The 18250-nt window shown below is 43.0% G+C and overlaps 1 protein-coding gene and 1 non-coding gene across 3 annotated transcripts; both read left to right on the plus strand.

The window, feature by feature from the left end:
• Positions 1 to 7382: 7382 nt before the first annotated feature.
• pprc1 (PPARG related coactivator 1) lies at positions 7383 to 16626 on the plus strand. Of its 2 annotated transcripts, none has more exons than XM_085369294.1 (14): positions 7383 to 7479; positions 9364 to 9450; positions 9587 to 9736; positions 9915 to 9989; positions 10077 to 12150; positions 13099 to 13152; positions 13941 to 14001; positions 14254 to 14324; positions 14439 to 15156; positions 15247 to 15435; positions 15539 to 15617; positions 15696 to 15817; positions 16135 to 16286; positions 16394 to 16626. In XM_085369294.1, the coding sequence occupies exons 1-14, from the start codon at positions 7399 to 7401 to the stop codon at positions 16492 to 16494; spliced, it is 4014 nt and encodes a 1337-aa protein (XP_085225420.1). In that variant the 5' UTR covers positions 7383 to 7398; the 3' UTR covers positions 16495 to 16626. The 2 variants fall into 2 exon arrangements, with proteins under 2 accessions (XP_085225420.1, XP_085225421.1); XM_085369295.1 differs by having other exon boundaries at positions 14257 to 14324.
• Positions 15911 to 16050, plus strand: LOC146620011 (small nucleolar RNA SNORA50). Its single transcript, XR_014906729.1, has one exon. It is a non-coding gene; the product is annotated as a small nucleolar RNA SNORA50 (small nucleolar RNA).
• Positions 16627 to 18250: the final 1624 nt, after the last annotated feature.

Here is an 18250-nt window from a genome sequence, read left to right on the forward strand (position 1 = left end):
GCTGCAGAGAAAACGCGGGTGTTAATCACTACAGACAGTATCGATTAAAAATGCAAAGCCCACCTGGAGCGCAGGGACACCGGAGACCCATGGGAGGCAGGAGGCGCGTGCGTGCGCAAATGCGCACAAGCCCACAACCAAGAGCTGAGTGTAAACAGTCTGACTCCATTGCAAACGTCTGTTCAGCAAACCCTACTTCTTTTTCCTTTTTTTTGGCTTTTTAATCTTACTGAACTGTCAGTTTAATCTCCTCACTCTGTTGATATTACTTTGACCTTTCTGCAGCTTGATGTGATTGTGATTAATTTCCTCTCCCTCCTCCATTTCACTGGTTTCCTTTTCCTTTCATCCCACAACTTCTCTTGGCCCAAGCGTGCCTGCTCTCTGAGCCAATAATCTCATAATCTCACACATCACTACACAAACACACAAGCACATAACCGACTCTCATAATTTAGATGTCTTTGTTGCTCATCTACTTCATCCTGTCAAATGGGTGAAAGTCTATGCGGTGAATTATCACCAAATTATTGAGACTAAACGGGAAACGGTGAAAAGGTTTAAAGATGATAGGAAATGAGCCTGGGTCATAACTGCGTCAGTAAATATCGGGCAGAATACTTTTTTTTTTTTTTAAACAAAGATGCATGTGTCCCAGAGGCCATTTCTGCATTACCAGTCAGAATTTGGAAAACCATGGAAAAAGTTTGCACTGTTTTTTTTTTAATGCAGCATAATGAGTTAGGGTGCACACAAAGTAACGCAGAAGAGTCAAAAAATAGATAGCAGTTAGCTCAAAAGTAATGGATCAGTGGTTGATCGCTACAAAAGGCACAAGTAAAAAGTTTAGTAAACAGCTAAAGTAGAAGATAAATGGCTAAAATAGAAGCCAGTAGAATAGTGTATGTCATGCAGTCCAGGTTACAGGTTAGCTGGCAATTTTACAGCATTTTCTTTTTTTTAAACAGTGCTGCCTAGTTTGGGTTGAAATTTAGTTTAAAAATATGACATATGTGTGGACTATGTGAAAAACTGGGGGGGGGGGGGGGGGGGGGGGGTTGTTGATAGTGGGCTACATAACCACTGGTCTATGATATCCGTGTTGTCCCTGCATTAACAAAGGACTCCCAAGTGAGTTGAAGCCTCGTTTAACAAACCTCTGTTTTCCATTTTCTGTCACTCACAACCAATATGCCAACACAAGACAAACAACTGTCTCCACAGAAATGAAAGCTGACGCATCACAGTTAAATGTCATACACAGTGTCAGACACTGCTCTTAGGACCAAGACACAATGAACAACCCTGCGGGCGTCCTCGTTTCCCTTTACTTGTCTTCTCCCCTCCTCTTTTCATTTGCCCTTCTCACACACAGACTTTTTTTGGCGTCTTTTGTTTCAACGGTGTTTGTCTTTCGGAGTCATCTCATCTCAATCTGCCGTTTCGTCACAGTTCAGTGTTTTTGTGCACCTCGATGGTCGCGATCAGTGGGTTTGACATCAAGACAACATCCTGCTACTTGTGAACTCTGAGCAACACAAGATATGAGAGAACAACAGAGACATCCCCAATAATGCAAGAAAAACAAACAGAAATAAAGAGCGTGAGGGAAGAAAGAGCAGGGAGGGTGTGCGAATGGGATTTTTGGAAATGGCTCCTGTTTCCAGGAGTGATAATGCTTTGAAGCCGAGCGCTTCAGCACTAACTGCACTGTTGTTCATCCTCTTTCTCACTCTCCTCTCTGCCTCTCACTCTCCCTGCTTGTGCAGATGCAGAGATTCCCGCTCTGTCAACACATTGCACAAAAAAGCTCTCTGAGAATAATGAAGTTCCCCCCTCTGTTCGCCTCCTTCTCTCCACTGTGGGAGCACGCAGCAGCAGTTCCATAACACTATGTGACAGACAGCAAAGTGCCTGCACACAGACATGCTGCCAGCTTGGCTTACTGAGGCATGCGTCTCATCCTAGTGTGTTGTCTTTACACAGTGTAAAAACACTCCACAGAGCACCTTGATTCTTCATAAATATCTATTAAAATGTTTGAAAGGCTCTTGGTGCCACCATCGCCTTCCTCTCACTCTTTTGTCTTCCAGGTGTTCTACCCCCCCGCTTTTCTTTTCTCCACTGTCTCTCTCACTCTCTCATTTACAGACAAACACTCTTAAATGTCCTCCATATCTGTGCTTACCTTTGTCTTCCTCTTTCTCCTCTTACCACACTCGCGCGAAAAAGTCCGCTCAGGCCAGCCACGCAGAGGAAACCAAGCTGGGCCAGCAGAGAGAGAGTGAGGGAGGAAGAATGTGATGAGCAGATGCAGATAGGAGACACAAATGGGTTGGGGGGTGGGGGGGTGGGGGTCTAGTAGTGAGCAAATTGGATGATGAGAAGGAAGGAAGGAGGGAGGGAAGGAAGGAAGGAAGGAGGCGGGAGGCGGTGGAAGAGGGGAAATGAGAGGAGGGAGGGGGTGATGGTGGTGGTGGTGGTGGGGGGCTCTCAGCTGCACTGGTATGAATATGACGCAGAGGCAGCAGCCAGAGCCACTTCTCTCCTCTCCTTTCGAGCCCCATCCCTCCATACCCACCGACAGACAGGAGAGAGGGGAGAGAGAGGGCACTGTATCCATGGCAACGGCAGAGCAGCGGTAGGTAGCAGTTAGGGAGTGTGCTGGGGCACAGTGGTGTTCCTTTCTTTCCCCGTCTCTCCAACACACAGACAAGCTCATAAGTCCTACAGCTCCCACAGATGTACAGTATACAGCCGCTGATACGCTGAAGGAAAACACAGAGGAAACGTGGGCAGCACTGACTCATTTGGACATGACAGATAATGAGAAGCAGACTCTTTGGGTCTGTTGTGTCTCAGGAAACTTGGAAAACTGGGGCCAGAGAAGGTTTATTATACTCTAAATGCAGGGGGGCGGGGACAACTGTCAGCATCAAGTAATGAAATTGTTGTCTTTTGTGTCAAGACATGGATAATATGAAACACTGCAAGTGCAATGAGGCCAGTGCTTTGCAGTGATGCCCCACAAGTGAAGCTGATGACAATCAGCAAAATAAACAGATTCCCTGGCGTTCAAGTTGAAAGACAAACATGTGGCAAGCAGAGACATTACTGTAGGAACAAATATGCAACACTTCTTTCCAGACATTGTTTTTTCTGTCTATACCTACATCTATTTAGCATATAATTTTATGTAGAAAAAAAACAGTCTAAATTTTAATATCCATCACCCAGACATATGTGGACAAGAAAAGCAAGAGGATGAACTGCAACCTTTTCAAACACTAAAAAAAAGCAGTAGGCCTACTTCAAACTACTACTAGAACTATCAGAGACTGCATACCTTAACCAAGGCTGAAAATTCCCTCCACATCATGCACAAACATATTTGTTCGGTGTGTTTTCTCAGGAACATCAAAACCCAATTTCAAATTGATATCCAGGTTTTCCCCTCAGCTGTAAAAGGCTGATGGAGTATCGTCGTCACCCTGCCGGGCAGGCCAGCAGACAATATTGACACCAAGGTTTGCGGATGCGAAACTCAAAAAAGGAGACGGTGTAGGAGTTTCAAACTGATACCTGGTCAGGGTAAGAGGTCAAGTTTTCTGAAAATCTTGTGAATGTAGCAAAGACAGAGGGGGAGCACTGGTGGTTGTCAGCTTTTTTTTGTTTTTGTTTTAGAGGGATCAGTGTTTCATTAACATGCCATCTGAAACACAAATAAAATACAACTTTAGTAATATTTGTCCAATCTTTACAGTTGCATGACATCGGACATACAGGTTTAAGGTTTCACACTCCAGCATCATTCATATATTGAGTTCATTTGCAGCCACTGCCATTACAGAGCTAAGTTAGTTAGGGTAACTGGTTTCATTACAATTTAACACACTACAATGTATTCTAACTGATGTGCGCACACATTTGATTTATAGAAGGCACTTTTTTTAATTACCTGTGTGAGTGTCCAGCCTCCTGCTCCAGTCCCTCCTAGTTTTAGCAGAACAAGATTGAGGGTGGAGCTAGTTGTAATGTAAAGGCAAATCATTATGGACTGAACCATCTGCTGTCACAGTCTGGGGCTGACAGGATTTATTTTAATTAATTTTAGTCATTTGGTCTGTATTTTCCCCCTTTGCATTTAAAATGGTTTAATCTGCTAGTATATAGGTTGAGTTTGTTAGCACGGTAAAATAATTTTTCTTGTTTTGGGTTTTTGAGGTTGTATCTCTGTCTGTATGTCCTTTAGCTGAGTGGTCTCTTACAAGGGGAAACAAATCATGATTCAGTATATGTGAATTCAAGTTTGGTTTAACACTGAAAAACAGAACCCATGGCATGAAGTCAACACGGTAACCTAAATGACTCTCAAACATTTCTAAAATGAACATTATTTCCAGTTGAGTTTCCAAGCAAATATAAAAAGATCTTAATATATATGGGTTTTTTCAAACAGTTCAGTTGGCAGTGGCTAAAATGCAGTTTCTTGCTTCTTTCCCATCTGGCGCCCACAGTTTTAGCCTATAATTACTTTCAGTGACGGTGGAAACAAGGAAGTAGGGAGAGCTTTCCAGGACTTGAGGGCACTTATGTTGCTGTTTTAATGTGAACATTTTTTTTTACATGGACACAAATATCAAATATGCTAACCACAGCCACTGCAAAAGAACAACAATCTTTCCCTAAATAGACTCATCTACCACTTTGTTAGGTACATCTTCCCAGGTTGGATCACCTTTACTCATTTTTCACAGCATAGATTTACAAGGTGCTGCTGATAGCATCACACAGTTGGATGTTAAAGAAAGTAATTTGAGCTTTAATTTGGCACATTATCCTCCTGGGGGTAGCCATAAGATAATTGGGTACATATAAACAGTTGAACATGGTCAGCGTCAATGCTAAGGTACTCCGCAGCTTTTTAAGGATGGTCAAGTGGTAGTAAGGTGACCAGGATGGATCCATGCTTTCATGCTGTTTATGCCAAATTCTGACCCTACCATCCAAATGCTGCAGTAGAAACTGAGACTCATCAGACCAGACAACATTTTCCAGTCTTCTATTGTCCAGCTTTGGTAAGCTCCTGAAAACTCTTGCGTCAGTCTCCTGATCTTTAAGCAGCACCTTGTTTCTGCTTAAATCACCTTACTTCCCATTCTGATGCTCGATTTGAACTTCAGCAGGTCATCTTAGTCATGTCTACGTGGCTAAATGCATTGCACTGCTGACACGTCATTGACTAAATAACCTAATAAAGCGGCAGGTAATTTACATCTATGTTTTATCGACATAGCACGTAACATATTGGGTCAAGTGATGGGGACAATCACTCAAATCACACAACTGATGAAGATTTTACAGTAAAGTCACGGGCTCTTGTCAGACTCTGTTTTCTGATTTTGAGTTATGGTTTTTGTAACGCACTCTTTAGAATAATCCACGTACAAAATCAAGTTTGCGCAAAAGATTACCACTGCGACAACCTCGCTCAGACTAACCAAACACCACACTGCAGAGACATAGTGCTTCCCCTCAGAGCTTTGGTGACGTGAGTAAAAGACGATGGTGGAAATCTTTTGTCATGCGAAGTAATAAATGAAAGGCACAAGAAGATAGGCAAAACAGAGGGAGAGATTAAACTGGGTCAAATACAAAAGTGGGGGTGATGTGTTTCTCATTAGGATTCCTATTGTATTGGCAAGGAAAAGCCATAGGCAATTCCCTGTGTCTCAAAGGTAGAAATGGATTAAAGGTGAGCCCAACCACAAGCACACATGTGCACACTCTGTGGTCTTCCATTGTGGTTTGCTACTCTGTTTGTCTGTATTTCAGATGCATTCTCTTCTGTGATAAATAAAACTGCTACATCTTCAAACTCTCATTGGTAAAATGTTTAAGTCTTCCATTTTGAGAGGCGTCCTTATTGTGGCTGACCTGTTCAGTCCAAAACTAATGTGGTTACTTTGAGAAAGCATTCTTACCAACAGCACGCTAAAAGACATCACACAAATAGTTTGGGACACGTGGGGTGAAGGATGGGGCCTCGCTTAATCAAGCTTGTCCTGGTGCATCCCGTCGTTGCTCAGTTGAATCGAGATCTTAGGAATTTGCAGGTTAGGTCAATGCCTCTGTCTTCCTCCTCGGGTCATTTCTCAATCAGGTGTTTCTCATTTTTCTAATGCTCCATACTGTGTAAACACGACAGACAAGCAAAGTCAGAACTAGGAATAGTCACAATAAAATAAAATAGAATATGAAAACATGGTTAATAGCAATGTAAACCATGTTAAAAACCTGATTTAAAAAAAAACATAGCAAAAAAGATCATTAAAAACAGGCAATGAAAGAATAATAAGCTATTATTTCAACAAAAGGCCAGGTTGAACTGCAATGTTTTCCGCTACTCAATATGACCAACCCAGATTGGGTTAGTCATTTTGGGCAGTTATTTTGAAGGATAATCTGTATTAACTTCATTCTTATGGCCATTGGAACATAAATTCTAGAGCACGACTGATATATTGGCCAATAATAGTTTTCTGCCAATATACCACCGTCTTTGGCCTATAAATCAAAATTTTAAAAGTAAAGGAGAGACAGGAAAATTGCCCTTCAACTATATTATCAATGTTGTTTCACAGTGTGTCCACCAGAGGGCACAAACAACAACCAGGTCATCCAAAGTAATTCACAAATACATTACCACCACATCTTAGTACAGGCTTGTAAATAACCATACATAACAAATGTTTAGGGAAATCTGTTTATGTTTCTTCTGTCAGAAAGAAAAAAATATAGGCCAATATATGATATTTAAATTATACTAGATATTGGCATTGGTATCGGTCTCAAAACTCATATTGTTTAGGCTGTAATTAAAAACTGCACATAGAGAATCAACAGTGCATCAGTAAGTCAGCATTTTAGGTTAGTATCTCAAAATTTCAATTAAATATTTCAAAAAATGTAAAAATACACAGTAAGTAAGCTGAAATTTTGAGATAATAACCTGATAATAACCTGATATTCTTCACTGGCAAAAACAAGGCCGATTAAAACCTGCCCGAAAAAAGAAAAACAGTTTGGCATTGTTATTTCGTCGTTGTCTTTGACGCATAAGTACCAAATCTCTCTTGTAGCAAAGAGAGACATTGTAGCACTTTGGACTACATCAGCAACTGACTATTGACTATTCATTCATGAGGCTGAAAACGTGGGTAGCGAGCTAGTTTGGAACTACAGGAACTACAAAGAAACGTGGCCGCTCAACCCCTGACCCCCTCTGCGTCATTTTGCCGGGAATGCTGCACCACGTGTCTCCAGCCGGTCTGCGTGCACCTCTGATTCATTACTTTTCATTCTGAAACGAGTCTGGGCAGGGAGTAGACCTCCAAGATGGCGGCGCGGTGGGGAACAGGCGAGGAGACTTTAACAGCGTGCAATATGGACTTTTTCCCTTTGGATACACTAGACGAGGTAACGAAAATGTTTTATTCTTTATTTCCTAGCATCTGGGTCCACTGTTAGTAGTGTTTGGGTGACTTTTGGGGGGCAGAGTGCTCATCTGTACGGGATGTACTGTGCACGAGAAAGTGACACGTGGATGCAACTGTAGCATAACAACTATAACTCACTGAAAAGGCGCATCTTATTTAGTGATTGTTGCAGCTTTATGACTCCGTGGTCTCATGTTTTGATAAATAATGCTCGCTGGTTAAATTTTCTTGTATTCATGGACGTTTGGTAACGCTAGCTGGTGAGTCAGTGTAGCTTGGCTGGCCGGCTGGCTAAGTGAACGAGGCAGGTTTTCTCTGACATAAAGCCAACAAGCGGTTAAATATCATCGTGACAGTTGTGCAGTGTTATCAGTAGTTGGCCTGATATTGCCTCCAGTTGTGTAGATGATATCAATATTACGCTTTTAATCTCATTTGCTGCACTTTTTACCCGATAGTCTTGCTCTTCATCCACAGATACACACGTGGCAATAAAAATCGCATTAACCCTGCCCCATTATTTTACAGTCCTTCAACTTAATACAATATAGTGTGTATATAATAACCACTGAAATAAGTGTTTTGTAAACAGAGTTATTTGCGCGACAGTTGATCTGATGCTTTATTAATTTAGCTGTGTAGTTTACATGCTTTGCCCTATCATTCTGCAGTAAAGTGTCAACAGCTCAGGGATGATGATGATGATGATGCTGTTTTATATCTAACATTGTACGTACTCATACTCACACTGGCACTGCTGTTATATGCAAGTTTTCATTCAAACTTAACTCTGTGTACACATGTGGTTCAGTGGGGGATCACATGTTGGATTCCCCCACACATGCGCACGAGAGACAGTCAAATTAAAGCTCACAAGCCGTTCCCTCGGAGTCCGCGAACTGTGGTTTTGTTAACACGTTGACGTGTTAATTTGTGCATTAAAGATTTTTGCTTTTTAGTCGCATGAATTTAAGCCAGCAGTGGAAGAAGAGCTGAAGGCCCTGCTTCTGGTTTGTTGTAGTGCAACACGTGGGTTTGGGTGGCCTGTCGTTGGACGGGGTGAGGCGAAGATCAAACATGTCTGCACGCTGTGTGCATGTGTAGATAGAAACACGTGGGGCTCTGTTAGACCACTGCATGGCGACATTAAGTTAATTTTGTCGGTCATGTTTCCAGTGATAGGAGGGCCCGTTTGTAGAAGTTATTGCCATGTTTATGGTTCTGGAAGATTACCCGAAGATTAGTTTTACGCCAAGTCAGCCAACATTATATCAAAGCGCATGCTAATACGTTTTACACTGGTCAAACTGGTCTTGGTATTCACAGAACATGCTACTAGTATGTGCATAATTTAAGTAATGATTCAGGATTTTTTCTTTTCTTTTCTTTTTTTTTTTTTTTAATTCATTGTAAAGCAGATCCAGTTGTGTTTATGTACAGAATAGCCTCTGCTATTTTGTTTTTCCTCCTCCTGCAAGTTGGAATTAAAAACATGTGCCCTCCTTTGCCCGCTGAGGTTTCCTTTTCAGGCTCTTGTTTATAAATGCCTCACTTGAGCCACGGCCATGAAAATGAATGAATGAGATTTGTTGACCTGTTTCTCTGTTTACCTTTTGTGCACACTGTTCTTTATGTGGTTTTTTTGAAATGACACAAGTCCACTCGTGATGGTGAGGCAGCCCAGTGGTCCATTAGTGACACTGCAATGGTGCCTCGCCTTGAAAGGTTTGGAGGAATGTGGAAGTTCTTTTTTTCACTTGTGCATTTATGGGTTTGTTTCTTTCTTTCTTTTTAAAGCAACAGTTAGTTATTGATTTGACTGCTTATTTCAGATTTGACATTTGTTTGCTCTCCCCCTCTTTAGACTGATGAGCTGAGCTCCGGAGAAACTCTGGAGGCCCTTCAAAGCTGCTTAAATCTGTCCTTCTTTGAGGACACACCGACAATAGAGGCAAGACTAACTTCACATTGTGTAGTATTACGTTTTCATCAACTTCAAGGAGTTATACAGTATTGTAAGCTCTGTATATTACACTACCTAATGTCCCAGACTCTGACCTAATTGTTTGTTTTGATCCTTTATATAGTCCAAAGTCCTAGATGATGACAACGAAGCCACGCTGCTAACAGCCTTGACGGAGATTCTTGACAATGTAGAAGATGAGAACCTGTCTCCGTTTGACATACTGCCTGACTCAGACCTGCTGTCAGGTCAAAGGGGCAGGGAACAGTCTCCGGTTAGTGCCCAGCAGTTGTACATGTGTCTGAAATTATCTCTGCTCTCAACATTCCCCAATCTGATCTTTGAGCACAGGACAGAGTGGAACGCTCTGCTAATCTCTGTTATTCTGAACATACCTGTTTGCTAGTTTGTTAAAGTTAACATCAGTATTTTTTTTCTTGTTCACTCTCTAGCTCAGGAAATTACTGGGTTTATCACGTTCCCCTACAGAGAAAGACGCACCATCTAGGCCTTTATCAACTGGAAAGGTAGCGTCTTCCTATTTATAGTAATGTAAATAATCTTGTACTGTAGGCAGATTTTAACCAGATAGTTATGTTCCCATTTATACTCAGAGCCTCCCTAGGATACAGAAAAACTCTATGCAGAGGAGTGATGGGGAGGAAGAGGAAGACAGCTCCCTCACGCTGAGCCCAGTTGGGCTTGACTCATGTCCTGACGCTGACCTGTTAGACTGGGAGGCTCTGTCCTTCCTACATCCTCTTACCTTGGAACAGACAAATGAAGACGGTGTCTCGATTAGCCTGGGCGACCTGGTCAGGCATATCCAACCCTACTGCTTGTCGGTATGTGTGGAGAATGAGGCAGGGGAACAGATTATGCCGGAAGGAGGCATAGTGCTTGAGGTTGTGGACCGGGGGGGAAATGGAGAACCCATCCTGGCCATGACAGACATAAATCTACCAGTTAAAGAGCAGCTTTCAGAAAAAGAGCAGAAAGTTTCAGATGAAGCAGAAGACAGTTCAGAGCATATAGTTGTTGATGACGAAGACGATGTAACGGTCAACGAGGCACCCATGAAAATCACATCCCCAGAAATAACAGGAGTGTGTTTAGATGTAATAGATGAGAAGACCGTTAAGAGCCAAATGGAAGAAATTAAAGAGAAAAGTCCATCCAGGAGGAAAAAGAAAAAGAAATGCAAGCAACAGTCTCATCCTTATCTTGTGGAAGGAAGAGTCCTTCGGAGTGGCACCATAAGAAATGCAGCACAGGAACTGCCCAAAGAGCCCAAAAGAAAATCTGTCAAAGAAGAAAAGAAACAAAAACTCCCAAAAGTTCCTGCTGCCTCAACCCAAGTTCCATCGCTGGTAAAACCTAAAGAAAAAGAGCTATGCCAAACTGAAACTCAACCTCAGACCTCCACTACAGCAGTAATCAGTGAAGTGACTGTGCAACAAACTAAAGTTAAATCTCTGTCCTCTAGACAGGACACAGTGCTGTTAAGTGCTAAACCTGGGAAGAGTGAAGACAGGTATACACCCACAACAATGAGTTCTCAGGATCCCAGTGAAGCTTCACAACAGCCAGTCCAAGCCCCCACTGAGCTCGTGAATGTATTAGCAGCTCCCCCTGTTTCCCTCTCTCCGGTGTCTTCAGAGATCCCGACAGCTGCTCCCATCTCTGTGACTCGCGAGGTGATGCTGAGTGCTAGTGAGGCTGTCCCTCCCGTGGCTCCGGCAGTCCCAGAGCCCAAACCCAAAGCACTTAGTTTAGAGGAGTATAGACGGCTTAGACAACAGAAAAGGCCTGCTCCAGTGGAAAAGCAACGCAACAATAGCACCAAGTGGCCTAGCCTCCCAGAGCTTCCCAAAGAGCTTCCCCCTATTCCCTGCCTGCCTGACCCAAGCCCCAAGGATCCTCGACGTCCCATCACCCAGCCGGCAAAAAAGGAGGTGGAGGAGGTCAAACCTGCGTGGCAACCAAGAGGACCATGTGCACCACCGACCCCCGAGGCACTGCTGGCTCCACCTGCCTACATGGTTGCCCCTTCCAGCAAGGTTTCACCTGCTACTTCAATTCCTAAACCCCAACAAACACCCGAACCGCCCAGTCTGCCTCAGAAAAATCCTGTTCTGGTCCCTAATGTAGTTAAAGATTCAGCCATGCCCCAAAACATCACTACTCAGCTTGCAGCACCTAATGTGCCTAAAAACTTTGGGGCTCCTAACACTCAGCTCGCATCTTCAGTAGATGGGAAATGTTCTCCTGCTCTTTCAGGAGGGATGGATGGAGTAGATGGAGTCCCCATCTCTCAGCCTGTATCTAAGTGTGAAGAGCTCACCAAGACCACTCTTAAAACCACTACAGATGAAATAAAACCCACTGCTGCTACTGGATCTCTTCCCAGTGTCCCCCAGAAGACCACTGTGGTTTCCCAGAAAGTGCCTGAGGTCACTGCTCTCACTTCCTTAAATATCACCATTGCGTCTGATAGCAAGTCCTCCAAATCCACAGCTGATGGTACCCAGCTGTGTTCCACTCCAGCTGCTAGTCTCTCGAACTCCCAGAGTCTAAAAACAAAACCAGTTGTTGCTGAAACTAAAGAAACACCCACAACACCAGTGGAAGCCCAAAGAGCAAAGAGTTCCACACAGGAGCTGATTGAAGCATTCACAAGTGAAATAGGTGAGCTTAAAGTTAAACTTGTGTTTTAAAAGCTTTAGTTTGTTTTTAGGAGTAGAAACATTCTCATACCTTCTCTTCTTTCCTTTTTTGTTTTTAAGTATTATCTTTCTTTGACAAGAGTAATTCACTGATATGCTATAAACTGTTGTCAGTGCCACAGCTTTGCTGACTTGAACTCACTGTGCTTAATCTGCTCCAGTGGCAGGCTGATGTGCAAGAATCCAATATTAGAAATTATAAATTGTCTACTGTTAGAAAGCAGGAAAATGCACAGTGTCACTTTAAAAATCGACCCATTTGTGCTCTTCAGGACTGTTACGTACAATAATCTGTTTCCTGGCTGTCACGTTTTCAGCTGAGCCTTTGTCCTGTGTCCAGTCTATTCTCTGTACCGCTGTAGTTCTGCTCAGTTTGAGTGTTACTGTGAAAAGAGCTTTTGTGTACTGCATTATAGTACATGTAATAGTTTAAGGGGGGCTTTTTTGCCCATTTAAAGTGCCATGTTTTTGGCCTCTGCTTAACTACAGCTCTAAATAATGCTTAAAGTAGGCTTCAGTTCAATCTTTCACACTCTGATTTTTAAAATGAGCAGTTTTAACTCCTGAATCGTCAAGGTCACTCTCCCTTTAAGCCAGCTTTCTTCTGATTGGCTGCTTCTTGTAAACAACAGCTTTGAACAGCAGGTGGGTGGAGCTTCTGTGCTCACACCCCAGGTGGAGATGGCCATATTAATGATGTCCACTATCAGTGAATTCATTCAGAGCCACGAGTAGAACAAAGTGTCTGAAGCCTGATCATTTGGGTTTACTTACACATGTTGACGTTATTAAACTGTTTGAGCATCCACTATTGCTGGCAGTATATCTATGAGAGAAAATAAAAAGCTCTGCAGTTTGCCTTTAAATGAGCATCATTCTGTTATAATCACATAATGACCTTTATTTACAGGTATTGAAGCTGCTGATCTGACCAGTTTACTGGAGCAGTTTGAGGAAACCCAAGGTAATTAATAATGCTTCAGTTTTCTCTGTATCCACTCCATCTCAGAGGTTTCGTTTGAACGTTTTGCACACTCGGATTTATTTTACTTCCTTGAATTATAATTAGATGGGTGTTTAGGCCAGTAGCTCCGTGTGTCACATAGTGAAGTACCAAGCTAAATGTGGTCAGAGGATCAGTTTTCCTGGTTTTGTAATGGTGCAATGTAGTATGCAAGCTTGCAGCCCCATCTTTGGTTAGCAGTAGTGGATTAGTGGGTAGGAGTTGTGATTGACTTCAGGAGATGTGTGCTTAACAGGGGTTCATGCATGACCTTTCCTTTAGTTTGCAAATCACATACAAGAACCGCCTTGTAGTTGGTCTGTTACTATGGTAAATGGGTGAATTCCAAGCTTGTGTTTCTAATCAAGCCGTTTGTTTAAATTCAAAGATAGTGGGGCATCTCTGTTTTTAACTGTAACATTCCCCTTTAAGAGAGATGGATGCTGCAGGGGCCAGAGAAGCTGCTCTGTGCACTTGTCTGCTCAGCTACTGGAATTCTGCCCCGTCTGCAAATCCATTTAACTCGAGCCCTTCTGTCTTTGTTTGGGCGGATGTACAAGGCCTGACTTATGTCAAGTGTTTGGGTTTGTTTTTGTTTTGTTTTGTTTTTTTTAAATGCGCTTTATGTAGCTGCTGACTATTTTCAGTCCTATGGAAAATAAGCCCTGTACTAAAAACATTTCCACTGAGAGTTTTTAACCTCACTTTGTGCACCGATGCACTAACTTTTCTATTCCTTCCCCCTTCAGCCAAAGAGGAGCAATGTGTGTCGGAGGTCTCTGGTAGAGCAGCAGCTGTAGGAAACTCGAGGTGAGTTACCCTACAGCCCTGACGCTGCTCTGTGTGAGTGAGTAACTGTCTGTGAGAGTGAAAACCGTTTGATTTGTGTGACAGATTGTGTATGTGAGGAGGTGGTCCAAGCCCACCTCATGCCAAGACCTACCGCAAATCCTGCCAGTGCCTGGCAGCACTAAGGGCCATCTCGGGTTGGGCTGAAGACCACCGAGGTTTGACCTACGCTGTTTACCGCTGATATACTAACATACGCCTGTGCTTGCTCAGCAGTGTCGAACTGGTTCCAGAGAAGTCTGTTGTGGAACGTGTAAAAGCTAGTGACATCTCAAGCACTGCAGGTAAATGAGCATTTTGACTTGATTAATTTAGAGATGTTTTGTCTGCTCAAATGCTTCATTTATGTCAGTGTATACAGAAGTCTGAAGTACTCATGATATTTCCCTCTGCTTCAGCTCTGACACCTCCAGCCACTCCTCCTCATCAAATGTGGAAACCCCTGGCAGCTGTGGCACTGCTTGGGAAGAGCAAAGCCTCCGAAGCCTCCAAGTCGAGCCCCTCCAAAGTTATCCAGATAGAAGCTCGGCCTCTGCCCTCAGTCAGGCCACGTAGCAAACCCACGCTCGCTGCTGCCACTGTAGCCCCCGATTTGGCGTGCATGGATCATGACTATTGCCTTCCCAACAAAGGCACTCCCACTGCAGAGCCAGGCAAGCGTTGGAATATTAAACAGCAGTCCTTTATCACCATTAAACCCATCAGGCAACATACTCCAACCACTACACAAACAACCCCAGCTGCCCTGGCATCATCTCTCCAATCTACCATAAATCAGGCGGTTTTAACCAAAACACAAGTTTGTCCAGTGAAGCCCCTGGAGCCCAAGGCAAATAGGTTGGACGAAAGCTCTGTTATGGAGACTCCAGATGCTTCTCCTACTCGGCCAGAGACTGAATTGAAGGAAAGGAGCCCGAGGAGAGGTCCGTTGGGAAGGTCATACCGTCGCCATGCTGCTTCTCGCACACCCAGCCCCAGATGTAGTTCTGAAGAGAGGCCCAGAGGTCGGTCTAGAAAAAGATCACATCATTCTCCCAGTCCAATGTCCAGCTGTTCAGAGTCAGACTCCGATTCTTCTAGATCTCGGTCTAGATCACACTCTCCAACAAAGAAAAGGTTTGTCCCAAGACATGTGTTTGATTCAGATGCATTAAACCTCTTCACTGATGTGTAATGATTTCCCTTTTCCTTCTTTTTGATTTTTAGGTATCGTCACCAGAGCAGTTCCAGCTCCTCGTCCCGTTCCTCCTATCAGCCTTCTGTGTCCCGCTCTCCTCCCAGAAGGAGAAGGTATTCCTATTCTTCTTCTCGTTCTGGCTCTTGGAGTCGCTCCAGGTCACGATCTCGGTCCCCTCAAAGACGGGATCAGTGGAGTAAAGGCAGACAATTGTACAGGTACAGTACTGTGACTTCTCTTGGTAGCTGTTTCATTTGTACCCTACATATACTTTGAGAAACCTTGAAATGACGAGTAAAGGCTTCATCTTTTCTTCTTCAGTCCCTCATATCGGCCCAGCTATGGTCATGCTCCAAAGCCAAATGCGGAAGAGGTGAAGAGACGCAAGGAGAAAGCCATTGTAAGTTAATTATTCTAGGTATAATTAAGTGAAATGATTCCAGTAGTTATGATGTAAAACTGATGGACTCTCTTCCAGGAGGAGCGCCGCGTTGTTTACGTTGGTAAAATCCGGGGAACGATGACCCAAAAAGAACTAAAAGAGCGCTTCTCCTATTTTGGTGAGATCGAAGAATGTACCCTGCACTTTAGAGACCATGGGTAAGTAAGCTCCTCGTATTATACATGCAAACATCTTACATCACCACTTTTTCTTAGCATAGAGCTTTTGGGAAGGTTTTGTAAATGAGAAAGTTGCACTGTCTTTGAACCTTCTTGGTCTTGTCTATGACCTCTTAGGCCAAGCTACAGTGCTAAAGCAAATTCAGGCTTGTTCATAACTGGAGCTTCCTGGCATCACCACCAGGTGGCTCTTTTAAAAGCAAGTTACACCTTGAAGCTATGTGCGAGTCCTGTTGCTGCCCTCTCTGCTCAAACTAAAAATGAGGAGGAATTAAACTTTTGGTCATCTGCCACAGGGACAACTACGGCTTTGTGACTTATTACAACACCAGGGATGCTTTCACAGCGATTGAGAATGGAAGTAAACTGCGCAAGCCTGACGAGTTGCCGTTTGATCTCTGTTTCGGTGGAAGGAGACAGTTCTGCCAGAGCAACTATGCTGACTTAGGTATGCTTTTAAATTTCCAGATGCAAAAAAAGTTTCTGCATAACTCTTTGATTTTTTTTTTTCCTCTTCTTATTTTTAATGCAATTCCATCTCTATAATCATTTCAGATTCGAGTAGAGAGTACGAGCCAACGCCTGCAAAAGGCAAGTATCATGCACTAGACTTCGACACTTTACTGAGGCAGGCCCAGCAGAATCAGAAGAGGTAACGAGAGGCCTGCAGCAGGACGCAGCAGATATTTACCTCAGAGCTGACGATGGCTCCTCACCTGCAACACTGTTTACAGTTTAGCTGTTGCATTAGGGATTTGTTTTTTGTTCTTTTTGTAATGTTGTTTCTGCAAGCTAACACCTTCTATTGAAGTGAAGATTTATAATGAAAAAAGCAAAAGGAGGCAAAAAAATTGAATAATGGAATAAATACAACAATAATTTTTAAAGTTTATTTAAATGTACAATTGAATGGAGAGGGAAATGTTTTTAAAAGGGTGGAATAAGTAGAATGGCGCTCCCTAATTATTGGGAGGAGGATGTATTACATTGTAATGTATTACAGACCTCAATAAAAAAGAAAAATAGTTTTCTTTTTTTTTTCTCTCACTGTTTTTAATTAAATTTGAATTTATAATTTTTCTGTGATGTAATTGTTAATTTCATGGAATATGTGATGGTTCAGACTTGGTGCTTTGGTTTCAGGGTCCGAGTGAATTCATCAATTCAAGTTTTGTAATTCTGAAGAAGAAAAGAGTTGAGTACAATAGCAGTGGCTCATTTCTGCTAAGCGTCCCAGTGGGCTGGTATAAATAATAATGGATTGTATTAATATAGCGCTTTTTGGGGCCCTCAAAGCGCTGTACAATTCCACTATTCATTCACTCTCACATTCACACACTGGTGGAGGCAAGCTACGGTTGTAGCCACAGCTGCCCTGGGGCAGACTGACAGAAGCGAGGCTGCCATATCGCGCCATCGGCCCCTCTGGCCATCACCAGTAGGCGGTACGTGAAGTGTCTTGCCCAAGGACACAATGACCGAGACGGTTCGAGCCGGTTACAAGACGAACTGCCAACTCTTTGAGCCACGATCTAAATGAAAGAACCCCAGAACTGTTCAGCTAAATGTGCTTATTAATGTCATTGGTTAAACTTGAGATTTAACCAGCATTTCCTGCTGTGGTAATCATTGTGTTTTCTAAAAAGGTGAAATTCTCTCCCTGTCATAGCTTTCTGCACTACCCCAATGAAAAAGAGCCATGTTTAATATTAGGTGTCACACTGCCACAAGCCTGTTGCATGGATTTTGTCATATTTTTAATGTGTGTGCTGCAAAGTTTTCTATTCAGTTACATTTTTAGGTCACTTTATACCATAAGTTAAAGATCTTACTGTATTGGGGAGAGAACCCAAACAATTTAATGAGTCTGCACTGTCACGAAGTGCTGTGACAGCGCATCATAGCAAGGGCTACAGCATACTAAGCCTATGGCACCCTAACCTGATCCAGCCCAAACTGTAAGCTTTATCAAAAACAAAGGTTTTAGCCACATTTAAAGGGTACAGAGGGTGTCTGCCTCCTAAATCTGAACTGGGAGCTGATTCCACTGGAGAGGGGCCTGATAGCTAAATATGAAAGTTTGTTTCCACCACTGAACCAAAACGTAATACTTTGAACCCCATCCATAATTCCAAATTTCAACTAACTTACTTCAAATATCAAGTTATTTTCTCAGAGAACGGAGTAAGTCGAACTACTGCGATAACCTGAAATCTTGACTACGGATGGAAATTTTTCTTCAGTGGTGGAAATGAGCTTCCATAGCTGAAAGCTGTGCCTCCTGTTCTACTTTTAGAAACTCCAGGAACCACATGTAGGCCTGCAGCCTGAGAGCAAAGTGCTTTATTAGGATAATATGGCACTAATGTCTTCAAGATATGCATTTAACTACTGCAGAGACTCCACCCATCC

Source organism: Diplotaxodon limnothrissa, linkage group LG13 (assembly GCF_057381915.1).
Source record: "Diplotaxodon limnothrissa isolate DT_005_m linkage group LG13, D_limnothrissa_male_GT1.1, whole genome shotgun sequence".
NCBI classification, from domain to species: domain Eukaryota; kingdom Metazoa; phylum Chordata; class Actinopteri; order Cichliformes; family Cichlidae; genus Diplotaxodon; species Diplotaxodon limnothrissa.